General features: G+C 41.9%; 1 protein-coding gene across 5 annotated transcripts in view; it reads left to right on the plus strand.

Moving 5' to 3' along the window:
* The window catches only part of MLLT10 (MLLT10 histone lysine methyltransferase DOT1L cofactor), a 259,511-nt gene that overhangs the window by 211,570 nt on the left and 20,215 nt on the right, over positions 1–27,726 (plus strand). For all 5 annotated transcript variants that reach the window (XM_040352499.1, XM_040352500.1, XM_040352501.1 and 2 more), the window contains 2 exons: positions 11,571–11,643; positions 21,117–21,271. In XM_040352499.1, the coding sequence (XP_040208433.1) occupies positions 11,571–11,643; positions 21,117–21,271 (228 nt within the window). The remainder of the gene's footprint in view (positions 1–11,570; positions 11,644–21,116; positions 21,272–27,726) is intronic.

Below are 27,726 nucleotides of genomic sequence, written 5' to 3' on the forward strand. Positions count from 1 at the left end.
GTAAGATGACCTTTCTCCGCTTATCGTTGTTGCATATCTGGACACCTTGTGTTTAATCTGCTCTCTCCTCCTCTTAGTATTTATGGTGTAGCAGTACTAATACCATCTGACAGAAGTGTGATCCATTGTGGTGTATTCCCTGTAGGTGTCCTTTACAGACTGCAGCTGTTTTGTCTCTCTAATCTCTGGGGCTGAAACTTAAAAACTATAGGAGTCCATTTATTTCCATGGTGTGAGAAGTTGTGGGGAGATGTGTGCTTTGGCTTGCGGATTGTTAGTTTCATAGAGATGCTTTATCACCGCCATATTGAATATTTTGAGACATGTCTGCCGCCTCCAGCACCAACTAAATGAGATGGCTTTGTTTCTGTCCCTTCAGGAGAAGTTTGTGTGTGTTGAGGCTTTTTGTTGACAAGTCCTGCTAGCCATTAATGTTTGTGGGAGGGGGACGGGGGTTGGGGGGGTCTGCCAGTGTACCAAGAATGGATCAGTCATGTCTTTGCCAGGCAGGGGTCAGAGGTCCTCTGATTCACAATGAAGGGAGGATAACCTTGAGAGGGGCCAGCTAGGGATGCAGCTTTTGTTACTGGCTACAGGCAACATTCCCGACTCTCCTGCTTGTTCTGTTATTGTAGTAGCAGGATTATTAATATTATTGTGTATTTACACTAAAGAGGTAACTTTAGTGTATTTTTAATGAGTTATTGTCATAATAATATTCTGTAGTCATGTTAGGTATCCAGAGTTGTAGATTAGGCTCCATTCACATCTAGGCGTTTTAACGCCTGAAGCCCGACGCTATTGCAGCCTAAAATACGCTGGAGGGGTGATTTAACATTGTTCTCTATGGAGATGGTTCACATCTCCACGCCGAAACGCTGTACGCCTGAAGCTCAAAACAAGTCCCTGACCCTTTTTTTCAGGCGGCTTCGGCGTTCGGCATAGCCAACAATGTGTAAATCACCCCTCCAGCGAAAACCAGGTTAAAAAACGACGCGTTTTGTCGCGGCAAATCGCGGTACAAAACGCCGCAATTTGTCGCGGCAAATCGCAGTATAAAACGCCGCGCTAAGGTGTGAATGCAGCCTTAGGACAAAATTCCAGCTACGTTGAGAGCGCGTAGTTTTTAGTCGGTCAAGCTTGTAGACTTAAGTTGGCCATAGATGATACAATTTTCTTTCTTCAGGAAAAATGATCGCTTCGCCCGACAACACAGTCAGTGTTGATGGAGTCCCTCCCGCGAAGATGTGTTCTCCTGGTGGGGGGGGGGGGGGATGAGGAGCTGTCCCTGTCAGGAAAACATAGCGGTATTTGCTAGTGGCTGTAGGTGCTGGCAATAATCGCATGCTAGAAATCCAACATGCAGGTTGTACTTAAGGTGATCAACTTTGGTATAATAGCCTGCACATGCATGGTTTGAATCTTGGTCAGTCCTTGCTGAACTGGCCGAGATTTGGACAGTCTATGGCCAGCATTGGGATTGGAGAATAGTACAGCACAAGCACTGGGTAGAAAGCACAGCCTACATATGTAATGAGCTCATGCTGCTTTTTAATTAGCATATGTAATAGGAAATTGTGCATAGCTTTTTAAAGTGAGTGACATGTAATATAGCTGGCCTGAACATTCATGGTCGGTGTACCTGAACCGATTACCAGCAGTAAAGCATGTTTTATGTGCTGGCTGGGCACAGTCACACCTAGGGGATTTAAATCCCAGGCAGAATCTGCGCAATTCCAAATTATGGGACACATTGGAGATGCAATTACTTCTTAAGGGCACCCCAATTGCGGTGCGATTTTGCTGCACAAAAAATTGCAGTAAAATCACACCACGCAAAGCTTTGGCCCGCCCAAAAAAAAGCAGGGCCTTATTTTGGGTGGCAGCGGCGTTTGTTTTGTGATTTGCCACGATTGCAGCAATACGGCTGCGATTAAGAAGTAATGACAGCGCAAACATGTCCTGTGTTTTGCCGCGATTTGGAATCGCGGGCAGAATCGCAGTGATTCAAATCACCTAACTGTGAATAGAGCCTAAGACTACTCTTGGTAAAGCGGCGCTCCACCCAAAAGGGGAAGCTTTACTTGTTTGCTTCCTCCTCCCATATTTGGCACCTTTCAGGGGGGAGCGGGTACCTGTTTTTGACAGGTACCCATCCCAACTTCCGGATGCCAGGCCATTCAGAAAGCATAACATGCTTGGCACATGTGCAGTAGGAAGCTGCTTCACTGTCGGTTCCCCTCACAAGGAATGGCGGCGGCAGCCGATTGTAAAATCAGCTGGGGTGACGACATCGCAGGACCCCTGGACAGGTAAGTGTCCTAATATTAAAAGTCAGCAGCTACAGTATTTGTAGCTGCTGACTTTTAATTTTTGGAGGGGGGGGGCTGAAGCTCTGCTTTAATTTAGTGCAGCCATATGTTACAGAGCTTTCATATCTAGCAGGTGGGTCTACTTCCTGAATCCCACCTCTACGAGATGTGTCACTAGTCCTATTCAGACTTTTTTTGTTTTGGAGGAACATCTACATACAGACACTTTGATTGAACAGGTTTTCTATACTTATGAGAGATGGCAAAGAATCCATGAAAGTGTTGGTAATATTTTGTTACATTGCAAGAAAAAGGTGTTCCCAGATCACCAGATTACAATGAAGGCCCGAAGCCTACCTACAGCAGGTAGGCTGTGTTCCCAATATGCATCTCAAAGCATGATTTTAGCTGGTGTGTGTCCCTTTAATTCCTATAGCCTGTGTATTATTCACATCCCTCTGTGCACATTCAAGCCTCCGCCTTCCTTCATCAGTGGACAGTAATGCAGGATTGCTGGCCACATATCCTCACACTGGATTCTTCTCATCCTCAGAAAATCTGGAGCCTTTGCTGTGCCTCGGTGCAGAAAGCGTTAAACAGAGCAACACATTGGGATTTGCTGTGATAAGCATACAGATTAGCTGTTCACAGCTGTGATTCATTACTTTCACTGGAGAAATGAGAAGTGGCAGAGGGGAGGAGTGCCGCCAATGGGAAGCACACTCCTCCACTGTAAACACACTGTACAGGAACATGATAGAGGCATAGATATCTTCATGCTGTACAGTGACTGGCCAAGAGCTGGAATGCATGCAGTAATGTGTGTGTCCAGGTAGCTGACGGAGTACAGCAGCACTGCACACACTGTTCCAACATGTACAGAGTAAGAATCACTCATATTAGTGGCTCAGTAGTCTGCACTGTTGATTTGCAGTCCCCGAATCCTGGCTATAGTTACCATCACACATGGTGCGCATGTTTGTCCTTCCTCTTTTGTATAAGGTTGGCCATACATGGGTAGAATTTTTCATTAAACTTTGGAAAATTGGGAAAAATCGTTCATTAGAGCATGCGTTCGTACCATCAGTTATTCATCAAATTATTGCTAGGAAGCCCTAAAATATTTTTGATTTCCATGCCCATGGTTTACATTTTAACATTTGGTTTTGGGATGCAGAAAGTGATGTATTGTGTGTGACTGTGACCCTACCAAAAAACGTGTATAAAATTAACAAATGTTCCTGACAGACAGTAATGCCCTGTACACACGAGCGGAATTTCCACCAGCAAAAGTCTGATGTGAGCTTTTCATCGGAAATTCCAACCTTGTGTATGCTCCATCAGACTTTTGCTGTCAGAATTTCTACCAGCAAAAGTTTGAGAGCAGGTTCTCAATTTTTCCAACGGAAAAAATTCCTATCGGAAAATCCATTCGTCTGTATGAAATTCTGACTGGAAAAAAAACACGCATGCTCGGAAGCATTGAACTTCTTTTTCTTGCCTCGTCGTAGTGTTGTAAGTCACTGCGTTCTTAAAGCTCGAAAGTTGAGAGAACTTTTGTGTGTTTAAGCCAAGCTTGAGCGGGATTACGTTGGAAAAACCATCCAACTTTTTCCAACTGAAATTCTGCTTGTGTGTACAGGGCATAGAGTATTTGCACATAATAGTGATGTGCTTACACAGCAGTGTGTAAGAAGCCTAAGGCCCCTTTCAGATGGAAAATAATCTGTCAAGCGGATCCCCCTGCTTAGTGGGGGATCTCTCGCTGAGCAGACACGGACACGGCCCGCTGTTCTTTATGGGGCGGTCAGATAGAAACGGACTGCCTCTCTTTTTCCATCCAACTGTCATTCGATCCACCGGACTGATATGGAACGTATCCCCATCCATCTGTTTTTATCGGATCGGATCGGATGCTGGCGGGTGTCAATGGACACATGTCTCCTGACATCCGCTGCTCCCATAGAGTACAATGGGTGGTCCGATGGGGTTCACCTGAAAAAACGACAGGCGGACCCGACCGGTCCCCTGATGTGAAAGGGGCCCAAGTCTAAATGCACGCGGCCATAAGCATTTTAAATACAGGTAAGGCTTTTCAGGAACAAAAATTCCTGTGTAAATGATCTAGAGCTGCACGATTAATCTCTAAAAAATCACTATCTCGATTCAACCGCCCTCACGATTTGAACCCAGCATTTTCTAGATTCATACAGTGCAGAACAGTTCTCTACTCACTCACACCTGTCAAAAAAAAGCCACAATGTTTATCAACATTGCTCAACGCCGGGAAATGACTTTAAACAAGAGTATCTTTTAGTTATTTTAGAATCAAAGGGATGAACTTCGGTCTGTAAATGAGGTCAGTTTATCTACTTAAAGACCAAACCTTTTTGTGACACTCGGTGCTTACAAATTTAAATCTATTTTTTGCTAGAAAATAAAATGGCGGTTGTTTCAGTATTTTATGTCACACTGTATTTGTGGAGTGGTCTTTTCAACCCAATTTTTTGATAAAAAATACACTTAAATTTATTTAAAAAAGAAAATAAAGTAAAGTTAGCTCAATTTTTTTGTATAATGTGAAAGCTGTTACGCCGCGAGAATCGTGACCTTTATTCTAAAAATAAATAAATTGCGATTTTCATTTTAGCCACAATGTTGCAGGTCTAAAATGATCTGTAAAGTGCTAACCTTGAAATGCTTTTTCGAATGCGTAAAATTGTAGATAAAATCTTAATCTTAAAAAAAAAAAAAAATCACAATGCCAGAATGTAATTCTTGTATCCATGTATATGCGTTTACATGCATAAAATGCATGTCTTTTAGATGAAAATATTTCGACATTTGGTTACATGTCTGAACGCAGTACAATGTACTCTTTAAAAAAAATACACCTACATTCAGAAACCCAAAACGGGCTAAACAAAATCTCAAAGCCGTCGCCCACACTGCACCATTGAAGTAAATGGGAAAGCTGACCTGTGTTTAATGTGTGTTTTAAATGCAGGAAAGCGCACACCTACACAAGTGTTTACAATGGTCACTTTTTTATTCAGGGAGTTTAAATCTTTGGGGGGGGAAATTAAAATGCTGCTGCAGTTGCCTGAGTACCCCTGGCAGTGTTAGTTGGTCCCAACCCTTGTAACTGTCACTTTAAAGCAGAACTAAACCCAACAGTTTAACGTTTTCAAAAAAAGGGAGGGGAGTGGCTTGTCACTGGGGCTATATGGAGACTCCTCTGCAGTGCCAGCCAGGAGTGCGCATGCAAAGGTGCCTCCATAGCATTTTACAACAGGATGGAGCCACCCTACCACAGGAACCAGAGATGAGTCTTTTGAGAGAAACTATTTTCATTAAGATTTTCCCAAATTCCACAAATTTGGAGTAGTAAAAACAAAGTATTATGGGACTTTAATTGTGCTATATCAGGAGTAAACAACAAAGTTCTACTGTAAAAATGTATCTTTATTTAAATGGTTAAAACACATTAAAATTGTACATCAAAATGCATCAAATGCGACATTGCTGAAAGTGTGTTTAGCACATAGATGCAGATCATGGCATAGTGGATCGTCGCGTTTCGCAATATGACTGCTTTGGTATAATTCTGGTAAAAAGCGTTAAAAGCAACCACAAGCTTATAAAGAAAAGCAGGTATGCAAGCATGGTAGATGCTGAGGTCTGCAGCACCATATGAATGCTTTTATTAGAGTTTATTAACACAATAAATTAATTATAATAATAAACACATATTGACAGAAAGAAGAGAGCAGAAAAAATGTGGCTAGAAAGTCTTCTACTTTTCAGAACGTGGACAATCCTAAAATGTAAAGGATGAGCCAGCACACTGAAATTGATTGCAATTTTAGAAAGCTAGTCTCCACAGGATACTATGACAAGGGTACATATTTGATCAAACCCATATGATAATGATGTTCAAGATAGAACCCCATTAGGAAAAAGTACATTTACAGCAGTAGACCCTTCATGGACACTACTAACAAAGAGTACAACATATATGAGTGAATGCAAGAGTCAAACAGCAGACATTAACACTTTGTATACTGCAAATTGAGATAATAATCGGAAATGCAACATTTTGGAGCATGGAGTCCCCCTTTCAAGCCTATGTCACCTGTAAATTTTTCTGGTCAGCAAAGTCTGGATCTAAGAGAGACTTATAAATTAGTATTATTTAAAAAAATGATTTCCCTTCATGAATGGCTTTTCTCATGGCGCAGGAGTGAACTGAATTGTACAGGACTGGCGGTTGCAGTCAGGATGGAGCAAAATCAGAGCTTTTTTGCATATAGGTTGCCCATGACATACAGTAAAATTTTAAAAAGTTTAACGGTGCCAGGATGACAGCAGCTGTAAAGAAATTTCAAACAGGGAAAAAGGGTAATGTAACCACTTAACCCCCTTTATTTCTATTCAGCAAAGTGTGCTGGCAATACTGTACCCAAACTAAATTTGCTATTTTATTTTCACACAAATGGAGCTTTCTTTCGGTGGTATTTGATCACCAACACCAAAACTGAAAATTTAAAAAAAAAACATCTAATAAAATCGAATTTCTTCATAAATTTAGGCTAAAGTGTATTCTGCTAGATGTCTTTGGTATATAAAAAAAAAAAACATATTCCAAAACGTGTCTATTTGGTTTGTGTGAACGTTCTAGCGTCTACAAACTATGGTATATATTTGAAAATGTATCTGTCTCATTTTTTTAAATGCCAGTATAGTGCAAATAACCCCATAACCCCTTTTTGGAAAGTAGACTGTCCAAGGTGTTTAGCAAGAGGCATGGCAAGTTTTTTGAAGTTGTAATTTTTGTAATTAATTGTTTTGAAAATGAAGAAATTAAATAAAATTTGGGATTTTTTAACAATTTTATTTTTCACGTACTGTCAAAAGTGCAGTACAGTGTCGTCATATGATTGGCGTAGGTAAGGGCACCAGTGCGCATGTGCCAGGCGATGTACAGGTACATCACCTGGCCTGTAGCTGCCGCCCGCTCGCGGTAAAACTACTGGGGGCAAGTGGTTAAATAAAATTGTAAAATTTAAAATGTGCAATGTATACGTTGGACTAGGAAAAAAATAGTTGCAGCTTCAAGTAGTATTGTAATAATCCTGTTTTAGGTTTGTATTAGGTTATATATTTCTAATGAGCACAAAATTTGACATCGCTCATACCTCCCTGCCACCTTTCTTTAGGTACTGGTTTAGGCTGTTAGCAGCCAAACAATTGTGGACATCATTACTGGATATAATCTCTGTGTGGGTAAACTCATGTCGGTTGTACAGGGGGGTAAAGTGACTCCTGGCAGTCCATCATCGCCATGCTTCTGTCATGTTTACACTGCCCGTACTTTGCGTATTTCATTTTGCCGTTGTTTGTAACATTTTCGGATGTAGCTCACATCGAGGAAATCCAGATCACACGCTCCAGCCAGCCTGCTGTGAGCCGCATAAAAAGCTTTGTGATGTCAAAGTCCCCGGCTCAGTAGGAGCTGGGAATTATTAATTGGCAACACATAGTTTATGTAAAATTGGGTCATTTCACTCGATTTCAAGACGAATTGCTCTAAATGGGTAAAAGACACCTACAAATGAAAGAAATAAAATAATTTATGTTAATGTAAAATTTCACCTTTTAATATTTCTTTCATCAAATTGTTTATCTCATTATTTACTACTTTTTTACTGGTAAAATTACAGAACACAATATGTGCTCTGTTCTAGTTGATTGATTGAAATCCTCTTTACACTTTCACCTGACGTAAAGAATTTCAGTAGCCAGGGTTTTGTTTCAAAGCTAAATTGCAAGCAAATATTAGAAAAAAAAAAGAAAAAATTGTCCCAGTAATGCGTTTTATTTCAAAATTATCGGCTTGGTAAAAAAATGTTTTTTAAATCTTGAAAAAGGTAAAAAAATATTTAAATACATTTTGTAATAACTGCTTGTGTAACTATGTTTCATATAGCATTTCTATATTCTGCGCTGCATCAGAAATCTGACTGAGATTGGGAGTGCCTCCACTTTCGATTGGGGGAAAAAAAGGCATTTTTTTCTTTTAAATATAACATATATAATTACACATAATGTGTACAACCCCCCCCCCCCCCCCAGATATGTAATTTCCTGCTTGTGTGATTGGCTCACTGATTTTCGCAGAAGTCTGTACTAAGATGGAAGTAAAATTTTGGGCACCCCCTGCAACAAAAAAAAACATTTTTGGTGAGATATTACCTTTAGGAAATCGCATCTAAAGGGATGCAGGCCCAGCAATTTTCTCATTAGAGCTTTGCAGGGTGCAGCAGCTAGTTGATAATTAAGAAACCACTCCCATTCGACTCACTTCTGCACGTGGGCACAGACACGCAGGAATTTCTTCAGAATAACAAAAGGTAGGAATCTGCAACAAAGCTGTTTGGCCCCTTACAAGTTCCTAGTCTGATCTTTGCTGTACAAGGGACTACAAGAAGCTGACACCATATTAAATTCCAGAGCAAATCCTGCTTGCATTAAAAAAAGAAAAAAGTGTGTGTATGTGTGTGTGTATATGTGTGTGTGTGTGTGTGTGTGTGTGTGTATATATATATATATATATATATATATTTATATATATATATATATATATATATTATGTGTATGTATATATACACACACAGACATCTCCCTGACCTCTTCCCCTTTCCCAGAAAATCAATTGGCTATTTGCTTATTTTGTCTACTTTAAAAGTAAAGCCTACCATAGACTGTTCAAATCTTGTTTGGTTCAGCAGGGACCAGCCAAGTTTCTAACCATGTATGAGCAGGTTCAGCTTGTGTACAACCAGCCTATTGGATTGTACATGCAGTTTTTGCATGGCTGTCAGAATGTCTGAATATTCCCAGCTCATTGTTTGCAGTGACTTTTTAATTAGAATCTGATTGGAATGAGAAGTAAAAATTTCCATCTGATTGGGTGCAGTGACTATTCCGCTTCCAAGTTTCCTTCCGGCTTCTTTCACGAAAGTCAATCAAAAAATTACCAGTAGCTCAAATTTTGGCTTATTCAGCAGCAATCAGTTAAAATTTGAGTCGTCCGTGGCAGCCTTAAGCGCCTAACAAAGCGTAGAGATTTCAAATTGTCTGTAATTGCCAGAATATTGTCTTGTGGGTGGGTGACAACAGGGCCACCCATGGAGCCAATTTTGTGTTCTCTTATTGGACACTGGAATAGAAGTTGATAGAGCCTAGCCTGAAATCTGCCTGACCTCTGAAGGCTAAAATCCAAAGGCAAATATCGCTCTTGCTTTGAATTTTGGTTGACCACTTTTGAAACATCCCCATACATGCTAGAACTACACAGAAGGTTATATTCCCATTATTCAGTCTTGTGTTTGTGTCCTGCTGGGTCATTTAGAACACAGACTCCCTCCAGCTGGGTCTAACACAACCAAGACAGAGCTTTCTGCAGGTAAGTGTGATCTATGAAATACAAATGTAGAGATGTGAGCTGTCACCGTGTCAGTAAATTTACTCAATGTTTGAATCCAATATACCTCTGAAATTCTAAATTTCTGGGGTTTGATGTGGAACACTTTTGAAACCTCAGAATGCCTGACAATCATAGCAGATCAAATGTTGTCATCTTGTCCCACAGGCCAGCAGATCTTTGTTACTGTACAGCCTATACACACCTGACACTTTGCTATGCTTTCACTGATTCTGGGGCTGAAAGGTTATATTGAGCCATAAATGCTTGTTCCACTGTGTCTCATCAAAAGGAGTGGCAGGATTTTGCACTGTGGCACTTAATAGTGGCTTCCCTGTGCAAAGGTAACCATGAAGTAGGGTTCCAAACCATCATGTTAATAAGGGATGCTTATGATTTGCATGCTCTCTGGCAGTGGTCTCCAAACTGTAGCCCCCTTCTGCCACTATCTGGCCCTTGGGGCATACTTTCTCCCACTGACCCCAATAATGAACCACCATTCCTCCCAGGGACATCAGTGACGGGGCACCATCTCCCCCCACCTCCACTGACACCATCAAAGGGGCACTATTTCTCCCAATGATGGGGCATTGATTACTTCCATTGGCACAGGCATTGATTACTCCCACTGGCCAGTCCCGCCTGCTCTAAAGTCTGAAGTGCAGTAAATTGGCCCTTTTTTTTTGTAAAGATTGGAGACCTCTGCTCTAGGGCTACCAGACTGACCAAGTTAGGTTTAAGTAGAAGTGTATCTTGCATGTTACCAATCAGTGTGTTTACATATCTGTCTCCAAACTTCTAAGGCCCCTTTCAAATGGAACGGGTCCATCCAAGTGAAATCCGCTCAGCTGGGGATCTCTCCACTGAGCAGGCCGATGATAGGTCTGTGTCCGCTCCACTATGCAGATTGGACATGGCCCATTTTCCTCTATGAAGCGGTGGGATGGAAACAAACTGCATGTTCGTTTCCGTCCCATTTGTCATCTGATCCGATCACATTCTCAGATGGAGAATCTATTTTTGCTGAATTTTATCGGGTTGGATGCCCGGCGGGTGTCAGCGGACACATGCCTGCTGATATCCACCACCTCATAGCCAACAATGGGTGGTCCAATAAAACCTGCCTGAAAAACTGACAGGCATAGCCAATATGTCAGCTGATGTGAAAGGGGCCTTAGTGTCGTTTCTCTCAGATGCTTCGTTCCTCTGTTATCGGCATGAGTCACTTCTGAGAAGTTTTCTTGGCACATGAGATACATTTGTGATTGGTAGGTAGCTCAGCACACAGCTTGTCCATTCACAACAGCTCTGTAGCCTTCCTTCACTCCTGTTTGCTGGGTGGAGGGGGTGTGTGCTTTTCCTCCAATCAGCTCTCGCACAGTGTAACTGCAGCTCTCCACCCCCTCCTCTATGATACCAAGAGATGCTGAAGGATTTTAACACAATTTTGCCATTTTGAAGGGGTGTAGGGAAGAGAAGACTGATGTAAAACCTATGTAGGAGGATTTGTTTTGTCTCTGTGTATCACCTGAGGATTGTCCCTTCACTGGGTATATGAGAGGGGTTTACAACCACTCTTGCAGAATTGCATACAAAACAAAATGTGATTGGATAATGAACCAAAGGGCAGCCTGCTTTAGATGTAAACCCTTACTGACAAAGGTGGTCCTTCCCGCATCCAGGCCTGAGTGATAATACTAATGTTAGGACTTGCCATATAAACAGTCACCTTGTACTAATATGTCTGTGTCTTATGACCTGTTTCTCAACAGACCAAGATCTAGGAGACAATGGGCGCAGTCTGGCTCTGAGGGGAACCTCCCCTAGAGGAAGCCTATCTCCGCGGTGAGTATTCTTTCCACAGCATCAAACACTATGAAATGAGCAAACCTCTCATCGGAGGTCAGTGATTTTGTTGACATTTCAAGGAACAATAAAGACGAGAAAAGCTGACAGTCTGGGCAAGGCGGGGAGCGGCTGCTGGGATTCTGTGAGGGGGGATGAATTCATTTTAGAATGATATTTAATCGTTGGCTAAAAGAAAGACAAAGAGTGCAAAGAGCAGTGATGCAATTACTGATAGAAACCAGTCACATTTCATTAGTTTACAGCGATCAGAACAATGAAAAAGCGCTTTCCATTGGTCGACCTACAGTGTTTTGATATTAGTTGTCTTTTAATAGGTCGCAAATCCTATAGCATTGTGCCTCTGGCACCTCTTATTTTTAGATGAATTTATATTTAGTTAAGTTCAATCATCTTTCTTTGTGCCTAATTAGGTTTTTTACCTCTTCTTTTTTCTATCTGTCAGAATGCTGACAGTGATGGGACCAGCTCACATTTACTATTAAGAAAGGGGATATTTGAGCTCTTGCTAGCGCTTATTGCATGAGTGCCATAGGTTTCTTTACCATCTGATGATAAAATGATTTTGTACATATTTTCTATATTTTGGTTCGGACTAAAGTACAATTTTTTTTAGTCGTATAGAAATAAAATTGTGATTTATTAAAGGAAGTGAGGATTTGCTTTTCATATTGGGCAATTGAAGTGAATTTTCATAAATTTATTTGTGTGAACGTTTTCAATTGGTGGGTAAATCAGCCTCAGTGTGCATACATTTTTTATTTAATCTTTCCAGGTATTGAGATATTCTCTCTTTACAGCCATTTTGCCAAAGCCTGTCATTTACAGAGAACAATAGCTAAAGCTGGCATTTACACCCAGAACACAAGACATAGCTGTGTTTTTTTTCCTAATCCAAGGTTTCATTCAAAGCAAAAATAAAAGATGAATATTTCTGCTGGTCTCTAACCTATAGTGTTCTGGGAATACATGTTTATGAACTCCAAGCATTATTACATGCCAGTGGGTTTGTTATTCTATTCATCCAAGTCCTTGTACAACCCTAGACAGCACAGGCAATTTTCTGACCTGAATTTTTTTTTCAAATACATTTTTAGCCCGAGTTGACCAATAAAACTTGGTCACTTTCTTGTCCCCAGCCTGTGATTGAACAGTAAGATAAACTTTTTGCTTTTATTACTCTGCCTTCTCCCCCATCAGAATTTTCCATGTTCACTCATATGAATGCAGCACACCTGATTGGCGTCTATTGCTGCATTGCTACATGGATATAGCAAATATCCATGTTTCCAGAGATGGATCTCAGAAAAAAAACTTAAGACCCATCTATTCTGAAGCATGGCTGGACGACGACATTGGATACAGTGCCTTGAGGCGATTTAGTTCACATTTGTAGCGCTATACAAGTTACACACTAATTCACTAAACTCAATATGGGACTGCACTGGGAAACAGTACATTTGGCAGCATTGCCCTTTCTTCTTTACAGCAAACACAGACAACAGTATTGGTGGAAAGTCTGTCAATATGCCGTGGACTGTAACATGTTAATTTGTGTTTTTAGATAAAAACACTTAAAAGGCAACAAAAACGGTGTGTAAAGCTTTTAACAGTTTGACATCTCTAAATGAAATGAACAGCGCTTAAAGCAAATAATTTGTTACTTTGTCAATTAATGGCAAGCTGCAATTGAAAGAGCGGCAAGTGTTTAGCCTTAGTCTGGGGCATCCATCTTGTGCAGCCAATAAAGGTAATGGAAGGCAAGATGAGCAGCGTGCTTACTCAGCAATGGATGACCTCACATTACCAAATGACACATCCAGAGATAGATCCGCCACCCCTGAACGGCGTTTTCAGGTTCTTCTAGAAGAGCACATCAGGCCCAATGTTTATGTATGAAAGAGCCATGCTCATCTCAGATATTTATTCTTTTATGTACCAGAAGAAAGAAAGGGAGCATGTCATTGGCTGATTTGCACAACACATAGCTCAGACATTTTCATACTTGGGGTCTTATAAGAACAATGCAGGACGATCCAGCAGTAAAATAGGATTTTGCAGTAAACCTTTTTACTAAGCCAGGCTGTGTTAACTAGTAAATTTATATTTATGTGCAAAAAGGGTCTCTTTACCAAGGCAGCCTGATCAGCACAGACACATAACATTTTAACTAATGACAAAAATAAATATCAGAAGTAGGGGTGCAACGGATCGTCATTGATCCGTGATCCGAACCGAAAAAGATTGATCCGAACCGCACACACGTGATCCGAGGATTGTTTTCTAAAAAAAAATAATAATAATAATTTGCGCATTTTCAGTCCACACACAGCGTGGTCATGGCGAATAGAGGAGCTTGAATGCCCCGTGTCATTTAAATCCCCTGTATGGGAGCATTCTGGCTTCCCTGCCAAATATAATGATGAAGGAAAGAGGTTAGTGGATAAAACCGTGACGGTGTGTAGGCACTGTGGCACAAGAATGCCATATGACAGTGGGAACACATCAAGTATTGTCACTAGGGGTGCAACTGATCCGTACGGATCAGCACCTTCGGGTCGGGACACACGGTGATCCACGGGCCTCCCGGTTCATAGGAAAGGCCGCGGCTTCGGCCTAGCTATCGAAGCGGCGGCCATCGAGGTCCACCCGGCGCGGGGGATGCAGGCTGCTCCTCGGAAGTTTGTGGGCACTTGAGCTCAATATGTCATTGACTCCTAACAGCCCAGCGATGAGCTCCATGCTGCACCTTGAGGAATCCACACGGGGAGCCGCTGCCGCCACCGCACCAGGCGTCCTGCTGCTTGCCAGAGAAGAGAGAGGAGGCGATCGGGGGGATCTGTATGGACTGAGCACGTAGAGGGGATTTTCACTAGACACTCAGCCCGCCGATCAATGACACTAAAGGGATCTGATGATTGGGATAGTTCAGGTCACAGTAGGGAACTGGTGACACCACTTTCGTACATGGGGCTGCGACTTCCACTTGGCTGCACATATAAGTATTGCGAGATGCAGTTATTTCAACACAAAACAGAGCTTATACGCTTAAATACAGTATTTGTAAATCTGACGGACTGTTTAAATGTGAAAATCAGAGGTGTTCTGTCACATTAGCAATAAACAGTCCGTCGGATTTCCAAACACTGTATTTAAAGCGGTGGTTCACCCATAAAAACGACTTCCCCCTATTACACTGCCCCCCCGCATTACAATACGAATATGCCATTAATTATTTTTTGGCTGCTGTACATACCTGGGTACAGCTATTCACCCGTGTCCTCCGGGTTGCGAGTCCCGCGGGAGTGGGCGTTCCTACCATGGCGATGATTGACGTTTTGACTAAAAAACTAGCTCCCCCCGTCGCGTAAGCAGCGTCACGATTGGCGGAAGGAGCCGAACGGCGAGTCGGCGCTATACTGCGCCTGCGCATCGCAGTTCGGCTCCTTTCGCCAGTCGTGACGCGGCTTACGCGACGGGGGGGAGCTCATTTTTTAGTCAAAACGTCAATCACCGCCATGGTAGGAACGCCCACTCCCGCGGGACTCGCAACCCGGAGGACACGGGTGAATAGCTGTACCCAGGTATGTACAGCAGCCAAAAAATAATTAATGGCATATTCGTATTGTAATGCGGGGGGGCAGTGTAATAGGGGGAAGTCGTTTTTATGGGTGAACCACCGCTTTAAGCACATAAGCTCCGTTTTATGTTGAGAATAACTGTGAAATCGAAAACTCTGGTGGGTGTAACCAGATTTTTTTTTTTTCGCTGATCCGAAAATGATCCGATCCGTGACTCCTGATCCGAGGATCGATCCGATCCGTGAGTTTTTTGATCCGTTGCACCCCTAATCAGAAGTAATTAAAGTCTTACTAAACCCAGTCTGTATATGCAGTAACGCATACTTGTTATACCCATCGTAGAACCTAAGGGATTAATCCTCTGCATTGTGTAAAAAGGCTGCTTGATCCTGTATGCACAAGTCCTCCTCTTCCTCTGACTCCAAAACGGGTCGGGTTAAGACAAAGTAAATGGAGTCAGGCTGCACATGCTCAGTTTGGTGTGTATTGCTAGAGAGTTGTTTTTTTTTGTTGGGAGAGTGCATGTGATCAGCACTGGGCCAATCAGCACTGTTCAGAAAGGGGCTCAGGGGTCCTACATGCTGATGGGACAGCTCAGTGCAGTATGAAAACAACTCCTATAAGCTTTAACTAGGCACTGATAGAAGTCACAAGACTGCTATATACTGCTGACAAGAAAGGGTATTTATCAGTTTATATTTATTAAAATAATTGCATTTCTGTTATCCGTGTACTGTGGGAGACTAGATATAGTGAATGCAGGCTCCTGGGTTTCATAACACTTTAATTGAAGAGCTGATCTAATCATAGATGTTGAAGTAGACTTGAAGGCCCCCTTCCTAAAATGCTAGCTTGCCTAGCTTCCTTACTTCAGACTTGTTGCATGGTTGTGTGTATACACCTATGGTTCAGTGACTCAAAGTACTGAAGCCAGAGCATGACAGGCAGGGAATAAGCATTTTCAGCCTTTATATTTTTCATATAAATATCTTTCAATATCTTTGCGACAAGATAGAACCTCACAATTCGAATCGCGTTCTGCGATCCACCGACCAAAATCTGGTCAGGGTACCAAAAACCAAATACAAGTCCAAAGGAGAAAGAAGGTTTGCTTTTCAGGGTCCTAGACTATGGAACGCTTTACCAACCAGCATTCGGTTGGAGGAAAACCACCTGACTTTCAGAAGACGAATCAAAACTCTGCTCTTTTGATGTCATGAGACACGAACAACTAGCGCCCAGAAGCGATTCAGTTCGCATGCGCCGCGCTTTATAAGTTTTTCATTCATTCATTCATTTATTCATATGTCTTAAACCTATGGTCGTTAAACCAGTTCGTGTCTGCATGACAGGTCTGACAGATGACTGGACTGATTCAGGCCGACTTTAGGTAGGCTTTACAAGGTGCGATCTTCTTCATCACCCATTGTTGCAGGAAAGAAATTCACTAGATTCCCTCTTCAGCACAGACAGTGTTGACAGGGGAACCCCTCCCACTGAGCCACTGTATTCTCCTGGCAGGGAAAGCCATACCGTTTTGGAGAAGACGGTGATTATTGATAGTGGCTCTATCAGCCACTAGCGATAATTGCATGTAAGATCCGGCAGGCTGGCTGTACGCAAGTTGATCGATCGATCACATTCATTCAGCCTGCCCATACATGGTTCAAATCTCGGCCCGATTTCTGTTGAACTGTTGAGATGCAAACCGTGTCTGGTCGGTTTAAAGTGATTGTAAAGTCAGAAGGTTTTCATCTTCTGTTTTCAGCAGCCCCCCTAATACTTACCTGAGCCCCCTCTTGATCCAGCAATGTGCACGAGAAACTCAGCTGTCCAGGACTCTCCTTCATTGGCTGAGACAGCAGCTATTGGCTCCCACTGCTGTCAATTAAAGTTGGTGAGCCAATGCGGAGGGGGGGGGGCAAGCCGTGACTCCATGTCTAAACAGAGAGAGCAGTGCCCCCATAGCAAGCTGCCTGCTGTGGGGGCACTCAGCAGGAGGGAGGGGCCGGGAGCACCAAAGAGGGACCAGAGAAGAGGAGGATCGGGGCATGTTTGTTATTTTTAATCAAAAAAAGCCAAGACTTTAATATCACTTTATGTCTGTTGGCCAGACAAAGATCTTTGTGGATCCTGATGAAGACGCACTGCATTTGAAGATGAATGTATTTATCGCCACTCGTTCTCGGTGAGATGTCCAATGATGTGTGGCCTCTCTTATTATGTATATTACTATTGTTTGGAGAATTTCATTCATTTGCCTCCACTACAGTCAGTATGTGAAACCCTTTTGGATCCCTTGCACACTCTTTATACATGGGCCGCTCATTTACTTTCTGCTGTCAAGTCCTTCCATCTGATTATTATAAATATGCTCTTTTCTGCTCCGCAACATTTTCTACATGTGAGGACTCGGTGACAGCAGTACTAATGTTGGAATATTTGGAGTGAGGTGGGGGGGGGACACTTTAAGCTTACTGTGTATGTTTTCTCCATCAATGGGGTAATTAATCAAATAAATAAGTTTAAGAGGTGAGGGCAGGACTGTGAAAATAGAGTAGTCTCTCTTCAGCAACTCGAGCCTCTTCCCCCGTGGATCTGAATTCTCTCTCCTTAGAAGTGCTCGTCCATCACGGTCCCAGCAATTCATTTGAGGGCCCCGGATTCCTGGTAGCCGGCCTGCCATCATAAGTCAGACTGACTAGCAGTCCCAGGGAGAATACTTTGCATTTGTTTTTCAATATGGGGATTCTCCTGTGAAGGAGCTCGGCTGACAGTTGAAAGACTGATCACAGCTTTTTAATCCCGTGTACATTTTTTAGGGAAATTGTATCTCGCTCGGGAGACGGGGCCCGGTCCCTGCGCCCATTAGGTGATGCACAGCGAGGGACACCTGCTCTCCGCCAAGGCATGTTTGCAATGTTTTGCATGTATGGTAATGTCAGGGTTTGGACAATTATCAGCCTTGCGTGCTGGAAAACAGTCCGCAGTCCACATTCTTTCACACAGTTAAGGTTTGTGTTGCTGTAAGATTTTACTTGTTTTCTTTTTCTTTCATGTTCTTTGCTTTGTGCGGATCTTTGATGTTAAATTGTACGCGACAAATGATCCTGTTTTGTAATTGTTGGACTATTAGTTATTAAACAGTTTGTCATCACATCTGAAGGATAATTGTCATCAGATGCTTATGTTGACTTTTTGTTGTTTTTAAACAAGGATTGATTTCAGTTATGTGATGCTCTGACGGCTGCGCTGCAAATCCTAAAAACATCAACGAATTACAACAGTAGTTGCGGTATATTCAGACACTTCCGAACACAAGTTAATGTTAAAGCGATATTAATCTCAAAATAAAATATTAGATTTCTGCTTCTTAAATCTGATGGCTGCATTCGCTTTTCTTTCTTTTTATTACATTTTTAAATTTTCTTCTGTTGATCCAGCCAGTCAGTCTGTTCTTTTTCAACTTCCTTTGACCAAGCTGTTCAGCATTATTGGCAGATAGAGGTTTGAGACAAACCACTTAACATTGATAAGGGTGCTTACAATGGCCAGTTTTATTCATGTATGTAAAATCTTTATCTTAAAAAAGAAAAAAAAACTGTTGCTGTATTTTTATTAAAGACTGGGAGCTGGAGTTTGGCTTTAAAAGGGTTGTAAACCTTTGTGTTTTTTCATCTGGATGCATCCTATGCATTAAGGTGAAAAAACACATTGCAGTGTGATTTAAAAAAGAAAACTGCTGCACAAATATCGTTTGATCACCCCCAGCGGCTGTGTTTTTCTATTATCAGTGGGATGGGGCCACTATGCAAATTTGCATTTGACTGGATATGTACTTTAACGTGAGTTGTTATAACATTTTTATTAAACTGCCAATTGCTGCACTAGACTGTGCTTTCCATACTGGGTTCACACACATAGGAGCAGCGGGGGAAATCACATGTTATTCTGACAGGAATCGCACTGCATTCCTGTTCAAAGACGCGTGCAATTTGAGCCCAATCATTTTGTATGGATGCAAATCACACCCCAAAGTATTGATTCTCTGTATCGGTGAGTACCTGACCGAAAGTATCGGTATTCAAACGGTATCGGTGCAGTCCCAGCAGAAACAATATTGTGCATTTTGCTTTATATATATATATATATATATATATATATATATATATATATATATATATATATATATATATATATATATATATATATATATATATAATCTATATCCTACCTAAAACACCCCGACACTGATCTAGATTAAGCCCTGATTTTGCTTTTTTAATATTTTTACAGTCTTTTCTAGCAAGGAGAAAAAAACAATGAGGGGAATTTATAAATCTAGAGCAGACAAAATCTGGGGCAGCTGTGCATGGCAACCAATCAAATTCTATCTTTCATTTTCAATGCTTAACTGAACCAGCTAAAGAATCTGATTGGTTGCCATGTACAAATGCTGCAGATTCTGGTTGCTCCAGTTATGATAAATTCCTCCAAATGTATCCTTTTCACCATTCAAGAGGAGAAAGAGTACAGGGGGTGGATGTACAGTGACTAATGGGTGTAATAGCCAATCACAAGCTATCACAGTGATAATGTGATTGTGAACCAGTCTTCCCAGTCCCCAGTCATTTGTGCGAGACCCAGAGCTGTCTGTGACCGAGTGTGAAGCATGCTCCCAGCACAAACACAGGTATGCACATATGTGGCCCCACAGAAGACCCACTTTTTTTAAATAACAAACATGTTGTACTTGCCTCCACTGTGCAGTTCATTTTGCACAGACTGGCCCCAGTCGTCCTGTTCTGATGTCCCTCAGCTGGCCCGGTAGCTCCTCCCCGCATCGAGTGTCCACATTGGAGAAGGCTCTCCTATGGTGGACACGCATACAGGCTCGCTCCCGAGTACTGCATCTGTGTCCATTCGCACAGAATACAGGACTCAGCCCCACCCCATGGCGCCGCGTCATTGGATTCGATTGACAGCAGCGGGAGCCAATGGCTGTGCTGCTGTCAATTTATCCAATCAGGACACAAGAAACCAGCAAGAGCTGGTGTGCTCGTTCCCGGGCGGAAGCTGACAGCTTTCAGGTAAGTAAAACTGGGGGCTGCGGTGCTACAGAAGGTTTTTCACCTTAATGCATAGAATGCATTAGGGTGAAAAACCATGAGGGTTTACAACCCCTGTTAACAATCGTTTCTTCTTCTACAGAGAAAAGAGACTTATTGGGATTGATTTACCAAAATTGGAAAGTGCAAAATCTGGTGCAGCTCATCATACAAACTAATCGGCTTCCTGGTTTTATTGTTAATTGAGCAAGCTGATGTTAGAAGCTGATTGGCTACAATGCAGAGGTGCACCAGATTTTGCACTCTCCAGTTTTAGTAAATGAACCCCTATGTGTCATGGAGGATGTAAAAAAAAAAGTCTCTCCCCTTATTGTTCGTAAGCGCAGGAGACTTACCATCTGCCGGTGAACAGTGTAATGCCGGTGAAATTCGGGGTTATTTGATTCTATTAGTAACTGGCAGGTACCAAATTGTTGGTGAATACAAGCCATTCTCTGCAGTAATTTTGGCCAAATGTAGGCTTTTTGCCCAGTTCTGTGGATTATAGAGAGGACGCTTGCTGTGCACATCAAAATAAAAAAACCCTTCCTCACAGTCAATCTTGTCTGATATTTCAGTCCTCGTTTATACCCGCCAGCTCTTTCACACAAACTGAATTATTCAATGTTTGGGAAACAGATATTTTAATATAATACTATTCACATTGTTTATATAAAATATACATTTATTCAAAAAAGAAAAGTCAATTCTGATTGTGTATTTGTTAATCTGAAACCTTTGTATGTTTGTCTTCTCATGGTAGGTCTCCTCTGAACAGCTTTTCCGGTCGCTATGAACAGTCGGGGAATGGTAGCGGAGAGAGCGTTCCTTCGGCAGTTACAAGTATAGAGCAGCTGCTGGAGAGACAGTGGAGTGAAGGACAGCAGTTCTTACAGGAGCAAGGGACCAGCAGTGACAGTAAGTGTGGTCTGCATGCTTGGGGACATCAAATAAATCAATCTATGAGGGCTCAACTGACATTGATGCCTTTATAAGGCTAAACCTCAACACAAAAACTTTTCATTTAAATATATTCCTCTATAATCATAATAGGTAATCACTTGTGTGTGCACCAGATGCTTTTGCAGACCCAGATATTACTTTGTAAATATAGCAGTGATGTCATGACATGGCCTGTGCAGAGTCCAGCTGTGGGAGGGGCCCAGCAGGCTCCACCCACTACAAAGTTCCTGCAGAAATCTTGAGGGGCCGAGACCAGTCACCCAGCACAAGGGGAGAGCAGCAGTGACTGTTCTGTATCACGGTAATCTCTTGAAAAGTGCAGGCGTTAATTCCTGCTGTATTACTACACAGATCTGGAGGGTATAACCAAAAGACACCAAGATTCCAGTAAGAATACACTCGGCTCCTTTTATGTAGACCATTTTATTTATTTTTTTGCCTAGATTTCAGCTTTTAAATGCAGGGGTGTTTCTGGCTTAGATCCTGTTTTTAAACAATACAAGTGTGCCATGAATTACCAACTGTATTGTATTGAATGTGTTATGTTAAACCAAAAAATGTATATATGGCAGCTTAAAGGCAGAAGGATTTTTTAGTTTAATAGTCTATGCATTAAAGCAGAGTTCCGCCGAAAAAATATATATTAAAAGTCAGCCGCTACAAATACTGCAGCCGCTGACTTTTAATAGGACATTTACCTGTCCTGGGCGCCCGCGATGTCTGCACCCAAAGCCGATCTCTCCCTCGGCTCTCGGGTGCTGCCGCCGCCATCTTCGATAAGGGAATCAGGAAGCCTTGCGGCTTCACTTCCTGGTTTCCGACTGCGCGACTTCCACTGCGCGATCCCACTGGTCCCTGCTGTCTTCTGTGACCTATGTGTCTTCCAGAAGACAGCGGGGGAGACGGAGTAGACGTGGCATAGGTCACCGCGGTGATCTATGCCTGGAAGTGGGAGCAAATACCTTGATCCAGTGATATGCACAAGAGCAGCAGCTCTCTCAGGTCTCTCTTTAATCATTGAAATGAGAGGCACCAGTGGGGGGCCATTGGCTTCTGCTGCTGTCAATCACAGCCATTGAGGAGAGAGCGGGGGGTGGGGAGAGTGGGCACACAGAGCCGGCTCAGGAACGAGCACGTATAATTGTCCCCATAGCAGGGTAGGGGCCAGGAGCACCAGCGGGGGCAAGAGAGGAGTCTGGGAGCAGGTAAGTATGACATGTCCTGTCTCAGGGTGTCTACGCTTTGGATTAAGAAACAGCAGAGATGTAATAGCTTTTAGTCTTTTAGTTGACTTTGTTTCTGTAAGGCTTATTACACCCATTATCTTTTGTTATACATTGTGATTTTATTGTATGCAATTGTATTTATATTTTAATAATTCAATAAAATATTTGAAACAAAGAAACAGCAGAGACCGCTTTGGACAGCAGCATTGTCAACCTGGTGGAGAGGTAGTGTTAAAGCCTGTACACGCGATCAGAAAATCGTATGAAAAATACAGTTTTCTAAGCAATCGTTTGGTAATCTGATCATTAATACACCGATCATGACAGTACATCTGAAATTATCCAAAGGGATAAGCATGGAAAATGTTCTTGCGTGATGCCAAGTTTTAAGATTTTCGTCGAAAATTCAATACAACGCATGACATCACTTCAGAATTTTTATTCTGTCATACGAGAATTTTCGTAACTTTAGTAACCTCTTAATTTTCGATATGAGATTAGCATGCAAAAAAAAATCAAATAAAATGAACGATCATTCTTCTGATAAACGAATCGGGTGTACCAGTCTTAAGACTACAAGCTAACACATTTTAACCACTTCAGCCCCGAAGGATTTGGCTGCTGAATGACCAGAGCACTTTTTACAATATGACAGTGCGCTGCTTTAACTGATAATTGTGCGGTCATGCAATGTTGTAGCCAAACAAAATGTGCGTCCTTTTTTTCCCAACAAATAGAGCTTTCTTTTGATATTTGATTGCCTCTGCGATTTTTTTTTTTTTTTTTTTGCGATGTAAATATACTTTGTGTTATAAAAAAAATCCCATAAACTATAGCGTCTACAAACTAGGGCACATTTTTGGGGAATTTGCACAGCTTTTAGTTTGACTGCCTATCTCATTTCTTGAGGTGCTAAAATGTAAATTACACAAAGTTGTCACTAAATGATATTGCTCATACATGCCATGGGAATATGTGGAATTACACCCCAAAATACATTCCGCTGTTTCTCCTGAGTAGGGGGATACCACGTGTGTGAGACTTTTTGGGAGCCTAGCCGCGTATGGGACCCGAAAACCAATCACCGCCTTCAGGCTTTCTAAGGGCGTAAAATGTACTACTTATTACAGTTACGGAAGCCATGAAATGTCCTAATGGCACAAACCCCCCCCAAATTACCCCATTTTGGAAAGCAGACACCCCAAGGTATTTATTAATAGAAATAATAATTTTCCCGAGTTACAGCAACAGTTTTTTGTTTTTTTTCCTTTTGGAAAAAAAAGATTTTCTTTAAATAGGCAGTTCATGCTGGAAAACCCTCCAACGTGGTTGAGTTAAAACAATTCTGCAAATAGTGGGCCAAAATTCCTCCACAGCGATGTGAAAGACTCCTTGCCAGTTATCGCAAATGCTTGATTTCAGTTGTTGCCGCTAAGGGTGGCACAACCAGTTATTAGGTTTAGAGGGCAATTACTTTTTCACATAGGGCCAGGCAGTTTTGGACAGCTTTTTTCCCTTAATGAAATCATCATTTAAAAACTGCATTTCGTATTAACTTGGGTTATATTTGTGAAATATTAAACATTTTTTATTATCTGAATCATTTAAGTGTGACAAATACACACAAAAAAAAAAAAAAAAATCAGCAAGGAGGCAAATCCCTGTCAGTGTTAAATAATTTGTCCCAACTCTCTAATGCCCTGTACGCACCATCGGTTCGTCTGATGAAAATGGACCGTTTTCATTGCATGAACCGATCGTGTGTGGGCCCCATCAGTTTTTTTTTACCATCGGTGAAAAAAAATAGAACCGGTTTTAAATTTTTCGTATGGTTAAAAAACCGATAGAAAAAAACGATCGTCTGTGGGGAAATCCATTGGTCAAAAATCCACACATGCTCTGAATCAAGTCGACGCATGCTTGGAAGCATTGAACTTCATTTTTCTCTGCATGTTGTTGTGTTTTACGTCACCGCGTTGGACACGATCGGATTTTTAACCGATGGTGTGTAGGCAAGACTGATGAAAGTCAGCTTCATCGGATATCTGATAAAAAAATCGATCGGTTTGTTTTCATCAGATGAACCGATCGTGTGTACAGGGCATAAGGCTCAGTTCATACCTATACAGTTTGGTTTTAAACCATTTCTGGGGGCGCTTTGCACTTATGCACACAGTTTTGATGCGTTTTTCACATGTTTTCCATTTTTTTTTTTTTGCCAATTTGTTATTGGGGAGATCAAAAAACCCAAATCGCAGCAAAAACAGTTAGAGCACACCTAGGGAACACACTTAACACCTTGATCGCCCCCTAGTGTTAACACCTTCCCTGCCAGTGTAATTTTTACATTGAACAGTGTTATTTTTTTTTTTTATAGCACTGATTAATGTCACTGGTCCCCAAAAATAATAATTTGGGGTCAGATTTGTCCGCCGTAATGTCGCAGTCCTGCTAAAAAATCGCACATTGCCGCCATTACTAGTAAAAACAATAAAAATAAAAGTCCCTAAATCTATTCAGTAGTTTGGTTTGCGCAAAAGCTATCGCGTGTACAATCAATATACGCCTATTGCGATTTATTTTTACCAAAATATGTAGAAGAATATATATCTGCCTAAACTGATGAAAACCTATATACATTTTTTTGTGTGTGTATGTATTATAGCAGAAAGTGTAAAAAAAAAATCCCCAAATTGTCGACCTTTTTTTGGTTTATAGCGTAAAAAATAAAAACCACCAAAAGAAATTTGTGGGGGGGAAAAATGTCAATTTTGTTGGGGTACAGCGTCGCACGACCGCAAAATTGTCAGTTAAAGCTATGCAGTACCGTATCACAAAAAAATGCCCTGGTCATTAAGGTGGAAAATCCTTCCAGGGTTGAAGTAGTTAAAGATATAAGCTTCTGCTTATACCACTATTGCATGCCTTTGCACGCCACTGGCTAGATTTAGGCTTTGTTTGCTAGTTAGCAGCTGTGCAAGTTCTGAAGAGTCTGAAGTGCCAGGCTTCATATGCCCACTCTCTGCTAGCAACAGAAACACAGCTATATGATGAGGGGGCATAATTGGGGGTGAGTGATGGCAAGTCTGGATCATCCAGGATTCGGAACCTCTTAGTTTGTTCAAATATAAACATTACATTTAGAGTAGAGTATTCAATTACGTGCAGCATGTCTAGAAAGGGCTTCAGGTATTCATGCTTACTAGTAGCACCCCAGTCAACTCCTGGGGCAATAAATATGCGTGCTGTCTGTCAGTGGTTGGAGGGTATATCATATTGATGATACAACCCTTCTTCAGCCTAACCGTTCAAGTCCAGGTTCCCTTTATACCCTTTCTGCTGATTGCTTCCAGATTTCTTCCTAATGCGCCGTTTTCCCCTTCTACATACAACATGCCTCCTACTTGATCCTCTGCCATCCCTCACTTCCCAGTCCTGGACCCTTTCACTGTCAGCCATGGCTGCATTCTGCTCACTAAAAGTGTGAAACAGCATAAGGCACTAAACAGAACACCGCCTAAGGTGAAGAGCAGACTTTTGATGTTCACCAACTGAATACTTGGAATTGCACTTGAAATAGTACAACTAGCCTCTAGGAGACCGTTGAAAATTACCACCTCTATATGGCTGTATGCTATTATTTTATTTCCTTTTAACCACTTGCCTACAGGGCACTTTCACCCCCTTCCTGCCCCGACCAATTTTCAGCTTTCAGCGCTGTCGCACTTAAAATGACAATTGCGCAGTCATGCAACACTGTACCCAAATTAAATGTTTATAATTTTTTCCCCACAAATAGAGCTTTCTATTGGTGGTATGTGATCACCTCTGCGTTTTTTATTTCTTGTGCTATAAACATAAGAAGAGGTACAAGTTTTTAAAAAAAAAAACACTTTTTAACTTTTTTGCTATAAGAAATATGAATTTTTAAAAAAAACTATTTTTTTCCTCAGTTTAGGCCGATACATATTCTTCTACATATTTTTGGTAAAAAAATCGCAATAAGCGTATATTGATTGGTTTGCGCAAAAGTTATAGGGTCTACAAAATAGGGGATAGATTTATAGCATTTTTATTATTCTATTTTTTTTTTTTACTAGTAATGGTGGCGATCAGTGATTTTTATCGTGACTGCGATATTGTGGCGGACACATCTGACACTTTTGACACATTTTTGGGACCATTCACATTTATACAGCGATCCCTGCTATTAAAATGCATTGATTACTGTATAAATGTGACTGGCAGGGAAGGGGTTAACACTAGGGGGCGATCAAGGGGTTAATGTATTCCCTAGGGAGTGATTCTTACTGTGGGGGGAGGGGAGTGACTGGGACACATCATAAGTCCCCTCTCCCTGACAGGATGTGGATCTGTGTGTTTACACACACAGGTCCACGGTCCTGCTCAGTTACTGGGCAATCTGGGCCCCAGTGACGCAGCGCGCTCCCCCTAGTAGCTTGTAAAGGCGCGACGTCGTATGACGTCCGCCCAGAACAGGGCCTTTCTCCAGCCGTCTTTTGACGGCGGGCGGATGACAAGTGGTTAAAGGCAGAAGTTTTTTTTTTATCTTCATGCATTCTATATTTCTAAAAGCCTTCTGTGTGTATCAGCCCCCCAATACTTGCCTAAACCCCATCTCTAGCCAGCGATGTCCACGAATCCCTCGGCCGTCTGGAACTCTCCCTCCTAATTGGCTGAGACACAACAGAGCCGCCATTGGCTCCCGCTGCTGTCAATCGATGTTAATTAGTTAGCCAGTCAGGAGAGAGGGGGGGTGGAAAGGCCGCAACTCCGTGTCTGATTGGATACATGGAACTGCAGCTCAGGTGCCCCCATAGCAAGCTTCTTGCTGTGGGGGCAGGAGGTCCAGCCAGGGACCAGAGGATCCGGGCTTCTCTGTGCAAAACCAACTGCACCGAGGAGGCAAGTGAGGGGGCAAATGTTTATTATTTTAATAGAAAAAAATAAACAAGACTTCAAATAATGTTAATATATTAAACTGCACCGTTGCTGTTGAGATCTGTTTTTGTTCTCAAGTCTCCCCACCGCACACATAGATTTGGTCAGTTAGCAGGCAGACCTTGTTTTGTTGGATTGTGTGGACCAGAGGAACTCCAATTGTCTGCTTTCTCATGGGCAACTAGTAAACCTTTTACTTGCTAAACTTCTAAAGTACCTGAT

The sequence above is a fragment of the Rana temporaria genome, chromosome 5 (assembly GCF_905171775.1).
Source record: "Rana temporaria chromosome 5, aRanTem1.1, whole genome shotgun sequence".
NCBI classification, from domain to species: Eukaryota; Metazoa; Chordata; class Amphibia; order Anura; family Ranidae; genus Rana; species Rana temporaria.